The sequence below is a fragment of the Gadus morhua genome, chromosome 22 (genome assembly GCF_902167405.1).
Source record: "Gadus morhua chromosome 22, gadMor3.0, whole genome shotgun sequence".
NCBI lineage: Eukaryota > Metazoa > Chordata > Actinopteri > Gadiformes > Gadidae > Gadus > Gadus morhua.
The window spans coordinates 8031532-8051271 of NC_044069.1; the positions used below are offsets into that span (position 1 = coordinate 8031532).

The window sequence follows — 19740 nt, forward strand, 5'->3', positions numbered from 1 at the left end:
CTGCAGGATGCCTGCTTTGCACAGGGTTTGTACAGCAGTAACAGGCCTAGATGGTTGAGCGGATTGATGCTTGCTCTACATTTCTAAATAATGTGATATTTCCTCCTTGTACCGAAAAGGAAAAACTCCTTGTATAGGTCACCTACTTGATTGGTTGAACTAAATCGCCAAAAAATTCCCCTCCTAATTGGCTCCCTGCCTACATACGTTTATCTTCCATATCACAGACATGTGATTGAAAAGCAAGGTGGATTTCCCGAACCAGCCATGAAGGAATTGAGCCCGGATCGGTTTGGAATCCAAATTGATGCAGATACCTATTCCTAGATACATATATAGGACACTAGATAGATGCTTGAACGACCACAACGGACCCCCGATCAGTTATCCACTATAGGGTAGAATGGACGGTGCTCTATCGCACAGAGATTCTTGTTCCTGGCCATGCGGATATACCCATGCTCTCCCCACCTAGAACCCCAGCTGGAAGGAAGAGTGGAGAATGTTGACATATCTAGAGAAAAGCAAAAAGCAAAACACAATATCGATTGATAAAGTTTTATATTTCATTGTTAGTTTGCGTGCCACTTTTAATGTGTGGTATCTGTGTGGTCTTTGTAATTCATTGCTGAATACATAAATGTACGATGCCACTGGAAACAAGGGTATTCAAAGTGTAAGGGGTTCAGACGAGTCAGGACACAGTTCTCAAGCGAAAATGGAGCGAACTCCCGTTTATTTCTCCTTCGGAGCAAACAAACACAATGTCAAATGAACAAAACGTTCTTTCCTTCCGTATCGTGCTCTTACGACGCTCTCTCGGGCTCGCAGAGAGCATCTTCCTTCTCTCTCTCCAACCCCTGACTGAAAGACAAGCAGGCACATAAATACACACTTCCTGATTGGGTCAGATTGCAGACACCTGTCCGCAATCAGACCCCATCCCCCCAGCAGACCCGGTGCTCCATACTCCCCCTGCAGGCCAGACGCCGCCCCACCTCCACACAAAGCATTTGCTAAACGGTTGAAATAGTTGTATTTGCCTTAAATTCAGAGCCGGACAGTAACGGAGTACATTTACTTGAGTAAAGTACTTAAGTACAATTTTGAGGGATCTGTACTTTACTCAAGTATCATTTTTTGGGAGTACTCATGACTTTACTCAAGTACATTTGAGAGGCAAATATTGTACTCTTTACTCTGTTACATTTCTATCCATGACCGTGAGTACCCGTTACTCCTTCTGAAAAATAAAAAATAAAAGGAGAAAAGAAAAATCACGGAAACCCTCAATTTCATTAGGAAAATCAAACTGATTAGGACAGCCTTCAGCCTATCAGCAATCACCTTCGCTTTCCGCCAAAGCCAACACCATGGTCAGAATTAGATGAGAGACGATTGTTGATTTGATTGATAAAAAAACTGAGAAACTCACACATACATAGAATTGTTAGCTGAATTTTCTTTTCTGATATTGCATATTTATGTAAGCTGAGCAATTGTTTTTATGTTCTTGAGTATACTGTCATACTATAGTGCTATTGCCATGGTAAAAAGATGAAAATTACTTGATTTTACTTTCAATTCCTTTTACATTCTCCAAGGTGTTAACATTTTTCATAACTCCATGCAGGACGTTTCTATACATAAATGTAAGCACTGTAGCAGTAGTAATGCAATATTTAGAAAACATACTCTTGTACTCTTGATACTCAAGTACTTTAAAAAACACGTACTTCAGTACTTTTACTTAAGTAGACATCTGACTGTAGTACTTTTATTTGTACTTGAGTAAAATTTAGCAAGGGGTATCTGTACTTTTACTCAAGTAAGGAAGCTGTGTACTCTGTCCACCTCTGCTTAAATTACACATTGTTCCGCTTTTAACAAGTAACAGTGCATGAATTGTATTTGATACTTCCTTCTAGTAAAGGGAACTTTTCTGATGCTAAATTGAAAAAACTGAATAATGTCCGAAAATACGAAAAAAAAAAACCTGTTATATTTGACGGAAGAGCCGTCTTGCAGCTTTTACTGAGTGATATGCGCTGTGAGAAAATCTGTTTTAAGTTGACAGCCCCTGCCACCACATGAGCCAATTTATACTGTATATATACTGTACTATATCCCTGCTAAATCCCTGCTAATTTCTGACCAATCAGGGCATCTCCTCTATTATTGGTTTGAGCAATCCGCCTGTCAATCACAGGTGGGTGAAACTCTTTCTCAATAAAAATAACGTCTCTCTATGTTAAAACCACCTACATTCTCACTTATTTTGCTTTCTGCTGTATATCTTCAAGTGATCAGTGGGGTATTCCAAGAACGGAGGTTTAACAAACGCAGTGTTAACGCTGAACTCTAGGTTGATTGACCCTGTGCCAACTAAACCAGAGCTGTCTGTTCCACCGCAAGGGTTATGCCAGTGGTTCCCAACCTTTTTTGGGCTGTGACCCCATTTTGACATCAAAAATTTCTGGCGACCCCAGAGAATTTTTTTTATCTAGAATTTTTTTTTAACGTGTTTTGTTATACTGTGAACAAATACAGAGTAGCCAGGATAAGTGCCCAAATTGACAATTTTCCAACGATGTCCGGTATATATGCAAGGAGGCACATTTTCTGCTGGTAACCTCTCGACAACAACCGTGCCTCTGTGTGAAATAGTACGTTTTCATATTCAGCGCCCTTGTCGGCACACAGTGTTGCAAACAGACGTGCGCGCCTGGTTACGACCTGGTGCAGTATGTCTGCAATGGGAGCAATTTAGTTATTTTTTTAGCTTCTTCCTACCCGCACATCGTTTTCACCATATCGATGGCAGCTTGCAATATTAAAGTCTCAGCAATGCTATGTGGCTTCATATTCCTAGCAATGAGATAGCTCACCTCAAGAGAAGCTTTCAGGGCCCGTTCACTAGCAGTCACAGCCTTTTTGAAATACTACACTTGCTGTTTGTTCGGTCTGCAAATTTATTTTCGAAAAAAGCTCTTGGTTTGCCGACATGCTCTTTGGGTGGTGTCTCAAAGTGTCTTTTGAGTTTGTTTGGCTTCATATTCTCGGCAGACAGGACCTTACTACATAGCAGACATTTCGGCTTCTCCTCGTAGCATTCCATCACACTTGTAAATCCATACTGAATCGTATGTTCGCTGTGTCTTTGGTGTCTGTGCCACAGTTCCTCTTGGAACTGTCTTTGGAGGGACAGGGCCAGGCGGGCGAATAAATCTTTCCATTTTGTTTTATACACTCTGATTGCAAGTTTGTTTTTACATTTTACAGGTTTGTGTCATGGTTCGTCTTGTTTCCTCGTCTTGTTTTGGTGCGTTACCTGTTTTACTTTGGTATCTCTGTCTTGTTTCTCCCCATGTCAGGTTTCCCTCCTGTGTGATTACTGCTCCCTCCCTAATGTGTCTCAGCTGTTACTTGTTGCGTGCCCTTTTTTTATTTAAGCCCTTGTCTTTCCTTTGTTCCTTGTCGGATCATTTTAGTTTGTGGTGAGTTGTGTCCTGTGTGTTCCCTGTGTTCCCCGCGTCACCCGTGTTCCTTGCCTTTCGAGTAAATAAATTATCCTTTTACCTGAACTGTCTGCGATTGGGTCCTACCTGCCTGCCTGCCACCTGCTAACCGTGACAGTTTGAGCTTGAACTCAAGTAATGTAACTGTTAGGGATGCACCGGAATAAATTATTTTCCGAAACCGAAAACCGAAAATGAGGAAACCAAGGCCGAAAACCGTAAACCGAAACACCGAAAGAAATTATTATGACATTATTAGTACCATTTAGGGTTGCCACGGTATTAGGTTAAAAAAGTTAAAAGTTCGGCAGTTGTCTTTGCACTGTTTTATTTTTGATGTGTTTTTTCATAAAAAAAAAATGTATAAAAACCTAATAGTTAGGCGTCTTAATAAAGCGTTGGAACACGCAAGACCAGTAACCATAGCAACGCTGGTAATAAACCCTGCAAAGCCCAATCCCTACGAGATCTCCCCGCGCTACGCTCATCCGGGGGCGCACAGTTTTGGGCCGTGATATTATGTATACAATTATATTATACTATTATATATAGAAAGTTATAAGACGCTGCAACCGAGAATTGGCGCGCTGCCAGACGCTGTCACCGAGTGTGAGAGGAGAGTTGACGGAGAAGATGGCGGTTGACCTAGTTTCAAAGTTTATACCGTTTGTACTCGGTAATACAACCCTAGTACCATTGCATTTATGGCTATGACTGTGTACTAACTTCATTAAAATCAAGGCATTCTAATTTTTGGAAATCGCTATATGTGGGTCTTTCTCAGAAACATTGAAAAACGTCCACACCGCAGACATATTGGGTTATATATGGGTTATGCATTAGTTCAATCAACACAGGGTTGGTTAACAAAGGGTTGTGCGCGTCCACGCCAAACCTATGAAGACGTGATGTATGGATTATGGAGACCCCGATCGAAATGGTGAAACGGGCCGCTTATTACAATGAAATGGAACTTCAGGTTCTCCTGGAGAGCTATGACGAGGAGAAGGACATTATCGCAAGAAAAGGGAATGCTAAAGCCTCTGCAACCTGGAGAACCAAAGCCTGGCAGCGGATCACTGACGGCGTAAATGCGTAAGATGTCAAAAGCATGATCCTTAATTTTTGAACCATGAATCCACTAATATCCAAGTTAAGCATTCTTAACGTTCCTACCACATAACCCTTTTCTTCTAAAAAAAACATGTACTCCGATGGCTCCCAAGCGGTCAGCTGATCAAGTAAAAATGAAGTATAAAAAAATCATACAAACTGTTGCTTTTCCCACCATCGTATTAGTATATTTTGTCAGTCCAGCATTTAAATTGTCATACCATATTTGTCACTCATAAAGCCGACAGTCGGCAGACTGGATCTGGCCCTCTAATTGTCTTGACCCCGGTGAAGGAGCTGGCAATAGACATACATTCAGGGCGCCCTGGCATGGAGGGGGTACCTGGAGGTACCTCCTCAGAGAGTCAGGGGCCATGTGAGGGTACCCCACTGGTTGAATGTAGGTTTTTCTGTTTTTCTTGTATTTTAGAGTTTGTTTGTCTTCGAAATAACGCATGCAAACCGTGTGTGTGCCACAGCGCAAATGTTCAAATGTTTTTTTTTGGTAACTGGGTAGAAGACCTAAAAGTGACAACTCATCAACTTCACAGATCAAGATGGATTAGTGCTGTAATGGAGCCGCCTTCTATGATTGAACATTATCCAGTGGATGTAAGTCCGTTTGGACTTTTTTATACTTTCTGTTGTAAGCGCTTCTCGGCATACTCAGCCAATATTGCTCTCTGTAGGGTAGGAGGCCGATGAAAATCTTGGTCCGGGCATGGATGGGTCATCTGAAAGGACTGAGATGTGCTCAGCATCTCCAACATTATAGAGAAAACTACCATTTGCAAAAGACGGAGGGCTACGCAAATAGTCTGGAGTGAATTTCGGCCAGGTCCTCGATTGGTAGTGTTGGCTATGTAAGGCTGGCAAAGGCTTTTTAAATATATTAAAGATTTGCGTGAGAATCTATATCTCTCCAGCAAAAGGTCATCCGGATATGCCAAGATGTCGAGCCGTGGTCTTATTAATCGTTCCTGGTGGATGCACGAATAATTTGCGCTCCGATATCTCCTCATTGGTACCCAATAGTAGTTGTAGTATTTAACTACTATATATAGCTCCTACTAATTCCTATAGTAGGAATGTCCGACCAGGATCTGCTCTGTACAGCTGCGTCTCCTTGGTTTGGCTTTTTAATGTCTATCTGATGCTTCAAGCACATACGCAAACAGCCTCCACTCAGACAGGGTATGGGAGTCTTCGCCTGTTTTTCACAATCCAGTATCTTGTCCTTGGTCTGTGCCATAGCCCACCACCAGTACAGTATGGTTGGTGGTCTCAGTACTGCAGTCTGGCGGATTGTTCACACCTACGAAAAAGTAGCATTTTGCTTTTAACAAATAGCAGTGCATGAACTGGATTTGATGCTTCCCTCTATTAAAGGGAACCTTTCTGATTCTAAATTAAAGAACATTGAATAATTTCAGAAAATACGAACAAATAGAAAAAAACTGTTATTTTTGACGACATTCAGTTAGTGAGTGACACGCGCTGTGAGAATATCTGTTTTGAGTTGACAGCTCCTGCCACCACATGAGCCAATTTATACTGTCTGTATACTATACATATCCCTGCTATATCCCAGCTAATTTCTGGCCAATCATTGCATCTCCTCTTTGATTGGCTTGGGGAATCCATCTTGCCAGTCAATAACAGGTGCGTGAAACAATTTCTCAATGAAAATAACGTCTCTATGTTAAAACCGCCTACATTCTCACTTATTTTGATTTCTGCTGTATATCTTCCAGTGATCTGATTTGCTCTAACGTGTATTTCCCAGCGATCTTATTCGTTGTAGTGCATGTCAGTTTGTGTGTGTTCACCTAACCTTCTTTGTAGCTTTGGAACAACTGCAAACCAGCGTTGATTCTGACCGAGGCGGTCGGATTTTGATATGATTTACTTCAACCAACCAAGTAGGTGATCTATACAAGGAGTTTTTCCCAGTATTTCGCTAGAAAGAGGAAATATCACATTATTTAGAAATGTGCAACAAGCATTAATCGGCTTAACCATCTAGGCCTGTTACTGCTGTACAAACCCTGTGAGAAGCAGGCCTCCTGCAGAGATGACTAATCGCTGGGTTTGGGTGTAGCTAATACATGCAGACTGTTTACCTTTACCACGGAAAACCAAACATTTTTGGAGCTGGAATATGTGTAGCTTGAAGGAATGTGAGTCAGAAAGAGAAACCCTTAAACTACCAATAGCTAAGGACTGTGTTGGATTCATTCCAGTCATTGTTTAAAGGTTTAAATATATGACCAACCACAGTCGTTCATAAACCACAGTGGAGGAAGTAACAAAATTGATTATTCTTACACTTTTGGTTCCCCTTTCTATGAATGCGTTTTCATCATTTTTTTCAGTATACAGTATATGATGGGAAAATCAAACACAGGCACGCAGACCCACTTCCATCATTCAGAAGACAAGACGTCAGCTCTGTCGGATTTGAGAAAGGTAAATTGAGATCAATTTACGTTTCTCTTCCACGAAGAAGTGTGCATTTCACAGACCTGTGATTGAAAAGCAAGGTGGATCTCCTGAACCAGCCATATAGGAGTTGTCCTGATTGGTCAGAATTGAGCCCGGAGTGGTTTGAAATCCAAATTGGTTCAGATACCTATTCCTAGATATATATAGGACACTAGATACATACTCTCACACAGCATTTCACTCACTCGTGGCTAATGGATGGCTACACCATTTTTAACAAATGACCCATTTACATAATAGCTGTTAAATCGTACCTAGCAGCTTTAAGGTGACATCAGGATCACTTCACTGTGGGCCGCCCGGGGGCCTCCTGCTGCCTCCAACCTGTTGCCCAGCCCTGGGGCCTCCACCAGGGGACTGGGGGACTGAGGGCCACTGGGGGAGCGATGGCCACTGGGGGAGTGAGGGCCACTGGGGGACTGAGGGCCACTGGGGGACTGAGGGCCACTGGGGGAGTGAGGGCCACTGGGGGACTGAGGGCCACTGGGGGACTGAGGGCCACTGGGGGAGTGAGGGCCACTGGGGGACTGAGGGCCACTGGGGGAGTGAGGGCCACTGGGGGAGTGATGGCCACTGGGGGACTGAGGGCCACTGGGGGACTGAGGGCCACTGGGGGAGTGAGGGCCACTGGGGGAGTGAGGGCCACTGGGGGACTGAGGGCCACTGGGGGAGCGATGGCCACTGGGGGAGTGATGGCCACTGGGGGACTGAGGGCCACTGGGGGACTGAGGGCCACTGGGGGAGTGAGGGCCACTGGGGGACTGAGGGCCACTGGGGGAGTGATGGCCGCCACGTGAATAAGGTCCATGATGACCGACCCTGGTGGTGTGTTGTGATGAGTGTGCAGTGGACCCGTTCTAATCCAGGACCACTCTTAACCTTGTGCCCATGGTAAAGTGGGATTGGTTATAGTAACAGAACCCGGTTTCAGTATTGGTTTGTGTTCATTCAAATCAGGCCTCGTCGCCACAGTTTGCAGTGATGACGATAGATGTACCCTTAATCACGTGAATGAAGATATGTAAAAGAAGCAATCGCTAGACAAAGGAGGTTTATTTGACGCTAAAAACGAAATAGAAACTAGTTTTTCTGGTAGAACATAGACATTTTATTGCAACATATACGTTTTATTTGTTCCATTTATATCATAATGTATGCTCATTTCATTAGCTTTGTAATCATTGTTTAATATTCTAGTTCTAACTGCAATGCAGGATTATAACAAAACTAAAATCAAATAAACCAGAAGAAGCATGTACCAATGAGGAGACACAGAAGAGTAAAAACTTTCAAATCCTTTTATTGTATACAGCATAACATTTCTTTGTGAGGAACGACCACAACGGACCCCGATCAGTTACCAACTATAGGGTAGAACGGATGGCGCGCTATCGCACAGAGATTCTTGTTCCTGGCCATGCGGATATACCCTTGCTCTCCCCACCTAGAACCCCAGCTGGAATGGAAGAGTGGAGAATGTTGACATATCTAGAGAAAAGCAAAAAGAAAAACACAATATCCAATGATAAAGTCTGATACTTCATTGTTAGTTTGTGTGCCACTTTTAATGTGTGGTATCTGTTTGGTCTTTGTAATTCATTGCTGAATACACAAATGTATGATGCCAATGGAAACAAGGCTATTCTAAGCATTTGCTAAACGGTTAAAATAGTTGTATTTGCCTTAAATTACACATTGTTTCGCCTCCAATGTCACGCATTTGTACTAAAAAGTTCCACTAGGAGTATTTTGTTTATTTAAGTGATTTAATGATATTCATATTGGCTTATTTTTGATATTTTTCCCGTAATCTATCAAACTAAGCTCCGGTCCTCTGTCATTGGTACCCAATAGTAGTCTTAATATTTAACTACTACATATAGCTCCTACTAATTCCTATAGTAGGAACGTCAGACCAGGATCTGCTGTGTTCAGCTGCGTCTCCTCGATTTGGCTTTTTAATGTCTATCTGATGCTTCGAGCACATACACAAACAGCCTCCACACAGATAGGGTATGGGAGTGGTCTTCACCTGTTTTTCACAATCCAGTAATCTAGTCCTTGGTCTGTCCCATAGCCCACCACCAGTACAGCATGGTTGATGGTCTGAGTACTGCAGTCTGGCGGATCGTACACACCTACGAAAAAAGTAGCATTTAGTTTTAAACATGTAGCAGCGCATGAACTGAATTTGAAACTTCCCTCTATTAAAGGGAACTTTTCTGATTCTAAATTAGAGAACAGAGAATACAATCAGAAAATACGAACAAAGAAAACCCTGTTATATTTGACGGAGGTGCCGTCAGTCAGCTGTTAGTGTGTGATATGCGCTGTGAGAATATCTGTTTTAAGTTGACCAATGTGACCAATATTCCAATGTGTATTCTCCCCCTGTGTTGGCCACACCCCCTGTCTGTCTCTGTGCTTTGCCTGCCACTCAACTGCTCACACCTGACCTGCATCAACTCTTCAACTCCCCTTCAAATACACCTGGTTTCCCTGCAGTCATCGCCAGATCGTACTTCGAGATACCGTGGTAGTTACTCGTTCCTGGCTCCAGTGTATACCCAGCGGACATGGACTCCTTCCGTAACACTGCCAAGCTCTCTGGGAAATGATCGAGGCTTTTATGGACCTCTCTACCCGGGTCACGCAGATGGGCGCCCAACTGGACTTACTGGTCTCCCACACCACGGCTTCCCCGCCGGCAATGGTACCAACCCCCTGTCCCTACTCCCCCGGCTCAGCCGTCACAGGCCCGAGAGCCTTTCGTTCATGCTCCGGAGCGTAATGCTGGGGACATAGGTACATGTAGGGTGTTTTTGATCCAGTGTTCCTTAGTTTTTGATCAGCAACCTCTTACCTACCCAACCGATAGGTCAAGAATTGCTTTTGTTTTGGGTTTACTTACTTAGGGTAATATACTATTGGGGGGCGTCTGCATTGTGGGATAGTAGATCCCTAGCATGTGATAACTTTGATTTCTTTGTTACTGAGATGAGGCGGGTTTTTGACCACCCAGTCGAGGGAGGGGACACCGCCAAGCGGCTTATGTTCCTACGGCAGGGCTCCCGCAGTGTAGCCGAATTTTCTGTAGAGTTTAGGACTGTAGCAGTCAACTCGGGCTGGAACGGCCAGTCACTACGAGGACTTTTTCATTCCTGCCTTAATGAGCCAATTAAGGATGAGCTGGCTACTAGGGATGAGGCAGCCTTGAGGAAGCTATCCCATATGCCTGGACACCAGAGGCAGATGTTGCCTTCTCGAGACTCAAAAGACTATTCTCATCCACCCCTATTCTGATCACACCTGACACCTCCAGGCAGTTCATCGTGGAGGTCGATGCCTCAGACACTGGAGTGGGGGCCGTTCTGTCCCAGCGTTCCCCTGCTAATGAGAAGATTCATCCCTGCGCCTTCCTCTCTCGCCGGCTATCACCTGCTCAGCTCAACTACGATGTTGGCAACAGAGAGCTGCTTGCTGTGAAGCTGGCGTTGGAGGAGTGTCGGCACTGGCTGGAGGGGGCGGAACAGCCGTTCGTGGTTTGGACCGACCATAAGAATTTGTCCTACTTACAGACAGCAAAACGCCTAAACTCCCGCCAGGCCCGGTGGTCCCTGTTTTTTGGGCGGTTCAACTTCTTCCTCACCTACTGTCCTGGATCCTTGAACATCAAGCCGGATGCCCTATCTTGTCAGTTTTTCTCTGAGAACTCGCCGGCTCCACCGGACGCCATCCTCTCTTCTTCCTGCCTCAAGGTGGTGGCTGTCCCCTGGGAGATTGAGTCCCTTGTCCGGAGGGTCCAAACTTCTGAACCGGATCCGGGTAACGGTCCCCCAAATCGTGTTTTTGTCCCTAACTCTGCTCGCTCCCAAGTTCTGTTGTGGTGCCATACGTCTCACTTTGCCTGTCACCCTGGCGTGATTCGAACCCTGTCCCTCCTGAAGCGGCACTTTTGGTGGAAAACAATGGACGCCGACACACTGTCGTTCGTCCAAGCCTGCACGGTGTGTGTTCGGGCCAAGTCCTCCAACCAACCCCCTGCTGGCCTGCTACGTCCCCTCCCAATCCCTGGTCGGCCCTGGTCTCACATTGGCCTTCATTTTGTAACCAGTCTTTTGTAACAGCCCCTGCCACCACATGAGCCAATTTATACTGCATATATACTGTACTATATCCCTGCTAATTTCTGACCAATCAGGGTATCTCTTCTGTGATTGGTTTGGGCAATCCATCTTGCCTGTCAATCACAGGTGTGTGAAACACTTTCTCAATCAGAATAATCTCTCTATGTTAAAACCGCCTACATTCTCACTTATTTTGATTTCTGCTGTATCTCTTCAAGTGATCTGATTTGCTCTAACGTGTATTTCCCATCTGATTGGTTGTAATGTGTTTGGGTTCACCTCACCTTCTTTGTAGTGATGGAACGATGGCAAACCAGCGTTGATGCTGACCGACACAGGCCCCACCAATGCCACTACAGCTTGCAGGGCCATTTCATTGCTGCTCGGAACAGCGGCAAAAGACACGCAGTAGCCAGCTCTTCCTCTGGACGAATACCTGCAATCTCTGACCTTTTGAAATATAGCGAAATAATTACAAACAAAAAAAAGGCGCACACAACTAGGTTGAATCGTACAGGCATACCTGGCTGTTGGCTGCATGCTGTCATGATGTCTGTCTGTCTGTACAGTATGTATGTTTTTCATGTATAATATGTGTGCAACTATGTCTGTCTATGGTCCGTCTGTCCTAGCCTGGCTCCGCCCGCCTAAGTACTTCCGCTCAATTTGAATTTCCCTTCAGTGCTAGGTCTGGACCTGCTGTATGTAATTTGGTTTTCTGGTGCCGCCACAGCGGCCACCAATCAGCGAACAGAGGGCGTGTCTGAGAACAATGACGATAAAGTCGTACGCCAGTTTGAGTTGTTGTTGTAGGTCGGTAGTTGATTTACAATGTGCAATTTTTCCCTGATAAATTAAATTAGATGAACAAAACCTGCAGCTGTCGTTGACGGACATTTTCGTGCAGACGCGCAAGGTGTTTGGTTTGTGTACAACCTGCGCGTGATTCCCGGCGCATGACATAAGTCACAACCAAACGTTAGCGATTGGTTATGGCAGATCCAGAGTGGCACTGGGCAGATCCAATCATTTAAAACTTCACACCCGCCTTCAAGTGAGTTAACGTTTGTCAATTGATTAGGTCCAGACTCTCTGTACAAATGAAATGAAATGAAGTGAAGTACGAGAGTCTGGTAAAACCAGGCTACATCTGTCCATCTGATCTATCTGTATGTATGTCTGTCTCTCTGTACATTGTGGGCATGGTTTGGAGTCAATAACGTCAGCAATTAACCTCTTCATGTTTTGTACTGGGCTCTTATTTTACCACCAGGTGTGAGTGTGATTAGCCATGAAGAGCCATTGTCAAAATCTGACCTCCGCTGTGACTTGGGGAGAATATTTGCTACTACCACCAAGATCTGCCAATCATGAACTTGCCCATGTTAGTGCTGTTCTGTGGCCACCGCTAACAGAAAAAAAAAAAGAGTCCACCAAGATGTGTGCTGGATACTTCAGCCTACCAGCCTGCCCAGTGGACTGTAGCAACTAATTGTCTCTTCTGTCAATCATACATCTAGGGGGACAACCCCCCTTGTGATGTCACTAAAGCATTGGGCAAGGCAGAGCTTGAAACGGCTTGTAACGCCTAATCACACCCGCACCTGTCGGTAGAGCAGGGTGCTTTCAAGAAGAGCAAAATAGCAGAACTTTGTTTTCAAAGTCGTAGTAAATGAACTTTAGGAAAAGGAAAACCGAGGGCACCTTCTCTTCGTAGGGGTAGCATCTCCCGGAGTCGATGCCGTCGTTATCGATGATGTACTGGAAAGCCTTGGAGACCCAGCCCCCCTTACAGCCGTGGTTCTCGTAGCTGCAGTCCATCAGGTTCTGGGGGCTGAGGGGCTGCAGAACCCCGGTCTTCCTCGCCATCTGGCCCTCCAGGGCCCCCACGGTGCTGAAGGCCCAGCAGGAGCCACAATGCCCCTGGGGATTACAGGTAATGTGGGTGTTTATGTTTGTGTGAGCTCGTGTGAAGTAGTGTGTGTGCGTGTTTTTTGTGTGTATGTGAGGGTGTGTAATGCAGTGTGTGTGTGTGTGTGTATGTGAGGGTGTGTGATGCTCTGTGTGTGTGTGAAGTAGTGTAATGCATCTGTGGGTGTTTATTTGAGCAAGGGTGTATGGTGTTCGATGGTGTGTGTTTGTGAAGGTGTGTAATGCAAGTGTTGGTGTTTATGTATTAGTGGGGGTGTGTGTGTGTGTGTGTGCATGTTAGTACATCGGGCGGATGTACCTTGACCACGCCCTTGAGCAGCTGGTCATGGACCGCTGGCGTCTCTCTCTATCTCCTTCTGTCCTCCTCACTCACCTGGTTTTGGACAGGAGACACCAGACCCTTCTGCCTCCAGTCCACACTCTCTGGGAGTTTTTCGACCCCCTTGTCCCATCGTGTGGAGGTCCAGCTGTCGAAGCTGGTGGGGTCTTCCTCCTTGAGACGGTTGAGCTTTGCGTTCACTTCGTCTGTGGTCTTCAGTTCACACAGAAACAAAACGTGAATTCAAATGTGGTGACTTGTATCCATTCGCTGTGATCCGTTCGGATAATCAGCTTCTCCTCCATGTCGTGGTTCATGTAGTTCCTTTCCCTCAATTCCTTCTCAACCATGGCTGAGATAACCCCCACTACGAGACTCGTTGTGGAAATACCAGAGACGAGAGTCCGACGTGTTATGCGCCATAACACCAACAGCAGAACGGTTATCCAAATAACAAAGAAGTGTACAACACTTGGAGCTCTATATCTAAATAATTTCATATAATACATAGATAGATCATATAATCCATTTTATCACGGCCAAAAGCTATGTGCGCCCCTAGACGATATTATGAATCACAAACGACTGCGTCGGGTTCTCCGACGTCTCTGGTTCTTCCACTTCCACATCATTCTGAAGAAGACTGAACGGCGCTGCTCGCTGCTCGCCGCCGGCTGCTCGCTGCCGGCTGCCCGCTGCCGGGCGGTGGTGCTTTGTGGGGGTGGTGCCTCGAGGCAGCGGGCAGCGTGGCTCCGGCGGGAGACTATCCCGGGCAACAATCCCAACTACACTCTCGTTGTGGAAATACTAGAGAGATGAAAGAGCCGACGTGTTAAGCGCCATAACAACAACAGCTGAACGGTTATCCAAATAACAGACAAGTGTACAACATTTGCGTTACAGTGTGTGTAATCTCAAACACACACACACGTGTGGCGCTCACACGGTTGTAGCTCATTGTCTCATTTGCGGGCCAAATTCTCTGGGTGGGCTAGGCAGAGAAAGGGGAGGTAACTTGGCCCATTATTACGACATATGGGGCCACATTCCAAATCAGCGCGCCCAGGGGCGTAGGAACGTGTTTAACATTGGAGGGGACACATATCAGAAACCTGACAGATTCATTGATGGTTCGAAGAGAAATATGTCATAAATGAACTACACTGCAAAACATTCACAAATGTATTTTATTATTCTAAAAATATACATTTGTAAAGGAAAACACATTTTGAATGGCAGTATTGAACTGATACATATCAAATCAATTATTTAATTGCAGGCCTTATCATACAGTTTTGTAGACTGATAAATAACATGTGAAAAATATTGATCTAAATTTGAATTCGTATTTTCTGAATACCTTTTCTTTTCTTAGTTGTAGCCTATCTTATGCCTCAATGAACACACAGGCAAAGGTTAAGGTTAAAGGGAAAAACAGCATCAATAATTTTAACATATACACCAACGGTTCTATCAACATCCTTTCTGTACCGACAGCGATATATTGATGCACTTCTTATGACAAATGTACTTATTGTAAGTAGCTTTGGATAAAAGCGGCTGCTAAATGCCCTAAATGTAAACGTAAATGTAACTTGTTTTTAATCTCGAGTAGGCCTATGTGATATTATTCGAACATTTCCACTAACTGATTGGTGTGTGAAGGCAAACGAAAACGACATTAGAATGGATGTAATGAACTGATAAATGTAAATTAGTGTGTAGAACTGATACAAATAAAAGCTAGATAGCACTGTAGTGTAATCCAACAGTGTCAAACGTGCCGTGACACACAAAAGGTTGAAAAACTATGGCCTAGGCAAAAGAGCCAAAATGTTTTCTTCTCCTGTCATTTGCCGCCACGAAATGCTTGCAAATTGACTTCTTGTCAGTAAGTCAAGTCTATCCTGATGGACATGACAGACAGCAACATGGTTGAGTCTGTTTTGAGACATTGTGGACCGGAGCCAGGTTTTGAGCCTGCGGAGGACACTAAAACTTCTCTGCTATTCTACTGCCGTCTTTTCATTTTAACAGCTCTAACCTGTTGCGTTAGCTGCAGACACCCGCATCTCAAACAGTCTGAGCCGTTGATGGGATGCGGCAGCTTATGGCTGTCTTGCGAGACAGCCGTATTCACGCGAGATCACGAGATCACGCGATTAGAGTTGCAGGCTGGCAGCGATCAGCAGCGGTGACAGCGGCGCTTACGTCCCCGATGGAAAGCAGGCAACTATTCTTCTAGGCAGCGATTCGAAGGCGTTTCCAGCCTGAAGTCCTTAGCCTGAACTTCCAACCGCCCCCAACCCTACGCGCTGCCATACATGTGGCAGGTGACAAGACGCTGTATTGCGCTTTCAAAATAAAAGCGAGTAAAATATAAAAAATATATATATATATTTTGCGGTATAATTTTTGGGGGGGACAAATGCGCCTGTCTCGAAAATTGGAGGGGACACGTCCCCTCCGTCCCCCCCGGTTCCTACGCCCTTGAGCGCGCCTGAGCTTCCACTTTTTCAAAGGCGAGCAGGATACCTAGTGCTTGTTTTTCACCGAACTCAAGTTTTAGACCCTGGGGGAAATACGGGCTAGTGGAGCTCATATTTACATTAGAAAACCTCATGAAGTGAGATTGTCATGCCATGGGACCTTTAAAACTGACCGACAATAAGAAAACATGGTATTCTATGCTAATTCATTTCCAAAATTAAATGATATGATTCTTGATAACACACATTACAGTATAGTTGTTTCTGGTTCTTTATCTGTTGTTTTTACACATTTGGCCTGTTTCAGTCCTAGATGACGAACATTATTCTGGATTAAAGGTGACATATTATACCACCAGGTGTGAATGTGATTAGCTGTTACAAGCCGTTTTGATGGTATAATTGGTATGTATCAGATATGTATCGGGAGATTACAACCGGGAGTCAGCGGGGGGTTTGAGTAAGCGCTGTCAAGGGAACCGGTCTGATCCAGATCAACATTGTTTTGCAATTAGCAGCGCTTAGCTGGACGAGAGCCACACGGAGGCGGTAGAGGACCCACCATTACTGGTGTCGAGATGATGCCTCATGACCATAGCTCATGACAGTCAAAGCCTCTCAGCCAGATGAACCACCAAAGTGGTTCGACCTCAAAGCCTCAAATAAGTACGCTAGGGACACCTAGTGGTGATGAAAAAGAGTTTCCAGTGAACCCAACCCAAAATGTGATGTTTGCTTCGTGTGCTGATACAACATCAAATCATTTGAGAATTAAAGTCATTTCAGTGATACATGTGTGTAAGTGTGCCGTTCATAAATATCTCCCGAGCTCATGGTAGAAAATAAATCATTTGGCAACAATTTTTACTTGTCATACCGGCCAAAATAGACTTATCAACTACAGTTCTCATAATTGAAACAATAATACTTGAAGTGATTAATGGATTAAAGTGGTATCACACTGCATGATGACTGAGAATCAGTGTGATTAATTCAATAGCCATTAAAGTGGCTTGAATCTTGAAATCTTGGAAATTGGTAGGATCTTCTTTTTGTAAATGATGTGCCAATTATTAACCCATATCGCGGAAAAGCCCGAGATAAAGCCTCGAACGTCACACGCAACGTCATTTCGCCCATGTGAATCCTACTCGATCCGGAGCTTCGCTGGGGGAGGAGCCGACGTACTCCACACACGCCCCGATGCCTCGACGCAAACCATAACATCTCTACCCACCATGTCAGCCAGCTGGTTCAGGCCCAGGGTGAAGGTGGCGTTCCCAGCCTCGGCCTCCAGGTTGTGCCTCCTCACCAGCCTCCACTTATTCTCCCAAACAGCCCTTCTGTACACCGCCTCAGCCTGGAGGAGACCATAGCACCATAGCACCAAAACACAACTACGGGTATTCAGACCAACCCATTTTAGATTTGCGTTGGGCGCAAGAGTCAGTTGTCCGCCGGTATAACAGCGTCAGCGCCAGAGACCCGCCCACAAAGCTACTTAAGTTTTGCGCTTCTCACTTGCGTTTCAGACTGTTAAAATAGGGCCTGTGTGTGTGTGTGTGTGCGTGTGTGTGTGTCTGTGAACATGTAAGTGTGGGTGATTATGTGAGTAAGGGTGTAGGTGTGTGTGTGTGTGTGTGTGTGTGTGTGTGTGTGTGTGTGTGTGTGTGTGTGTGTGTGTGTGTGTGTGTGTGTGTGTGTCCCTGGCAGGCGATTTCATCCGAGCTCTGTACGAGTCTGAGGGGAACTGCGAGGTGGACCCCATGCACGTTCCCCCATTCTGAAACTTGCGTTTCAGACCGTTAAAATAGGGCCTGTGTGTGTGTGTGTGTGTGTGTGTGTGTGTGTGTGTGTGTGTGTGTGTGTGTGTGTGTGTGTGTGTGTGTGTGTGTTTTCCTGCTGTTGGGGAGGACATCCTCTGTTTCACTGCCAAAGCTAGGCTGCAGGTGCTACCTACCAAATACAATCTGGCATTATGGTATCCTGCACACCACCCTCCACACTGTATAATGCACTCTGGCCATCAACATGAATCAGTTGCCCATGTTGTGAATGGCTGTACTATGTACAAAGGACTGTATATTGCACGCCATGACCGACTTGTTGATCTAATTTACAGTAATGTTAAGGAAGTATCTCTAGAAAATGTGACCATGTTCAAACATTCACGCATCATGCCGGAATGGTTTAACAGCTCTATTGATGTGATGTGTAACATCCCAAATACCCCTGATGTTGTGTTTTTAAACAGAGACAGAAGGGAAGTGCTCTTACTTGAGATAGGCTGTGTATTTGATCTGTACATGGAAATGGCTTTCAACGATAAAATCATTAAATACCAGCCCATTCTGGAAATTCTAAGGGACCTAGGCTACCAATGCAAGCTAATAGTGTTTATTTTTGGAAGCTTGGGCCATGTCCACAATCGTGTTTTCAGTGGGTTAAGGCTGGCTGGGCTCTCCAGCAGAAAATCTAAACAATTAGCAAAGTTCTGCTCCATATCAGCAGTAATAGGCAGTCTGGCAGTGTGGCGCAGGAAATGTTTTTTGTACCCTTGAACAATGACTTATCTTATCTCTGAAATATTTGAATCTTGTCTCTTGTAATGTGATTGGTGGATTCAAATAAAGAATTAAATGTGTGTGTGTGTGTGTGTGTGTGTGTGTGTGTCTGTGAACATGTAAGTGTGGCTGATTATGTGAGTAAGGGAGGGTGTGTGTGTGTGTGTGTGTGTGTGTGTGTGTGTGTGTGTGTGTGTGTGTGTGTGTGTGTGTGTGTGTGTGTGTGTGTGCACGTTGGTCGTACCTCATCGGTGTACACCTTCTGGAACTCGGCCCTCCATGCTTCCCATTGGTCGTTGAGGTGAGGGGAAGCGAGGCCGAAGACCGCAAAGGTCAGGAAGAGAGCCAGTGAGCGCATGCTGGAAGAATAGACACATAGATGTTATGTATATAAAAGATGAATAAACTGCGCTTCCATAGCACTCTAACCTGTGGTCACTCACAATGCTTTACAACTACTACTTTCCACCCATTCAGAAACATATTCTTACACTTTGAGGATAAGACCCTGAAGGTATGTTGATTTAGACGAATCGAAGAAGTGTCCAAACCAAATGAACAAGAGGCAAAATACAGGCTTAGATACATTTTCTTGATATACATACATCACACATGTACTTTGTTGAGTACCAGTAAGAAGAAGAGATTAGAAGCATGATTTGATCGACCTTTTCTATTAAACCTTTTTGTCATTACTCCACTAACTTTCAATCAAAATGATTCCACACCACAACGTTCCTCGTTCTCTGAGAAATCTGTGTTAGTCAACGATTCTGCTGCTGAATGATGGACTGATGGACAAAAGTGATCTCAATTTACCTTTCTCAAGTCCAACAGAGCTGACGTCTTGTCTCCTGAACGATAGAAGTGGGTCTGTGTGCCTGTGATTGCTTCTCCCATCACATAGGCCTATACTGAAAAAAAATAAAAACTGAAATCCTTTCGTAGAAAGGGGAAGTAAAAGTGAAAGAAAAAACAATTGGGTGGTTCCCTCGACTGTGGTTTGAAACGACTTTGGTTTTTCAACCCTTTCAAGATTAACCGTACTGAAACCATTACAGTCCTTACCTGGTAGTTTAAGGGTTTCTCTTTTTGACTCATATTCCTTCCAGGCACATGTAAAAATATGCTTAGTTATCTGTAGTATCAGGTACACAGTCTGCATGTTTTTGC

The 19740-nt window shown here is 44.7% G+C and overlaps 1 protein-coding gene across 5 annotated transcripts; it reads right to left on the reverse strand.

Annotated features, from left to right (window-relative positions):
- Nucleotides 1-365: 365 nt before the first annotated feature.
- On the reverse strand, nt 366-19481 carry LOC115535744 (cathepsin L1). Of its 5 annotated transcripts, none has more exons than XM_030347173.1 (8): nt 19387-19481; nt 18812-18926; nt 17241-17363; nt 13569-13727; nt 12968-13186; nt 11548-11713; nt 9169-9274; nt 366-483 (listed from the first exon to the last, which is right to left on the reverse strand). In XM_030347173.1, the coding sequence occupies exons 2-8, from the start codon at nt 18923-18925 to the stop codon at nt 381-383; spliced, it is 990 nt and encodes a 329-aa protein (XP_030203033.1). In that variant the 5' UTR covers nt 18926; nt 19387-19481; the 3' UTR covers nt 366-380. The 5 variants fall into 5 exon arrangements, with proteins under 5 accessions (XP_030203033.1, XP_030203035.1, XP_030203032.1 ...); XM_030347175.1 differs by having other exon boundaries at nt 457-514; XM_030347172.1 differs by lacking the exon at nt 366-483 and adding an exon at nt 8421-8592.
- Nucleotides 19482-19740: the final 259 nt, after the last annotated feature.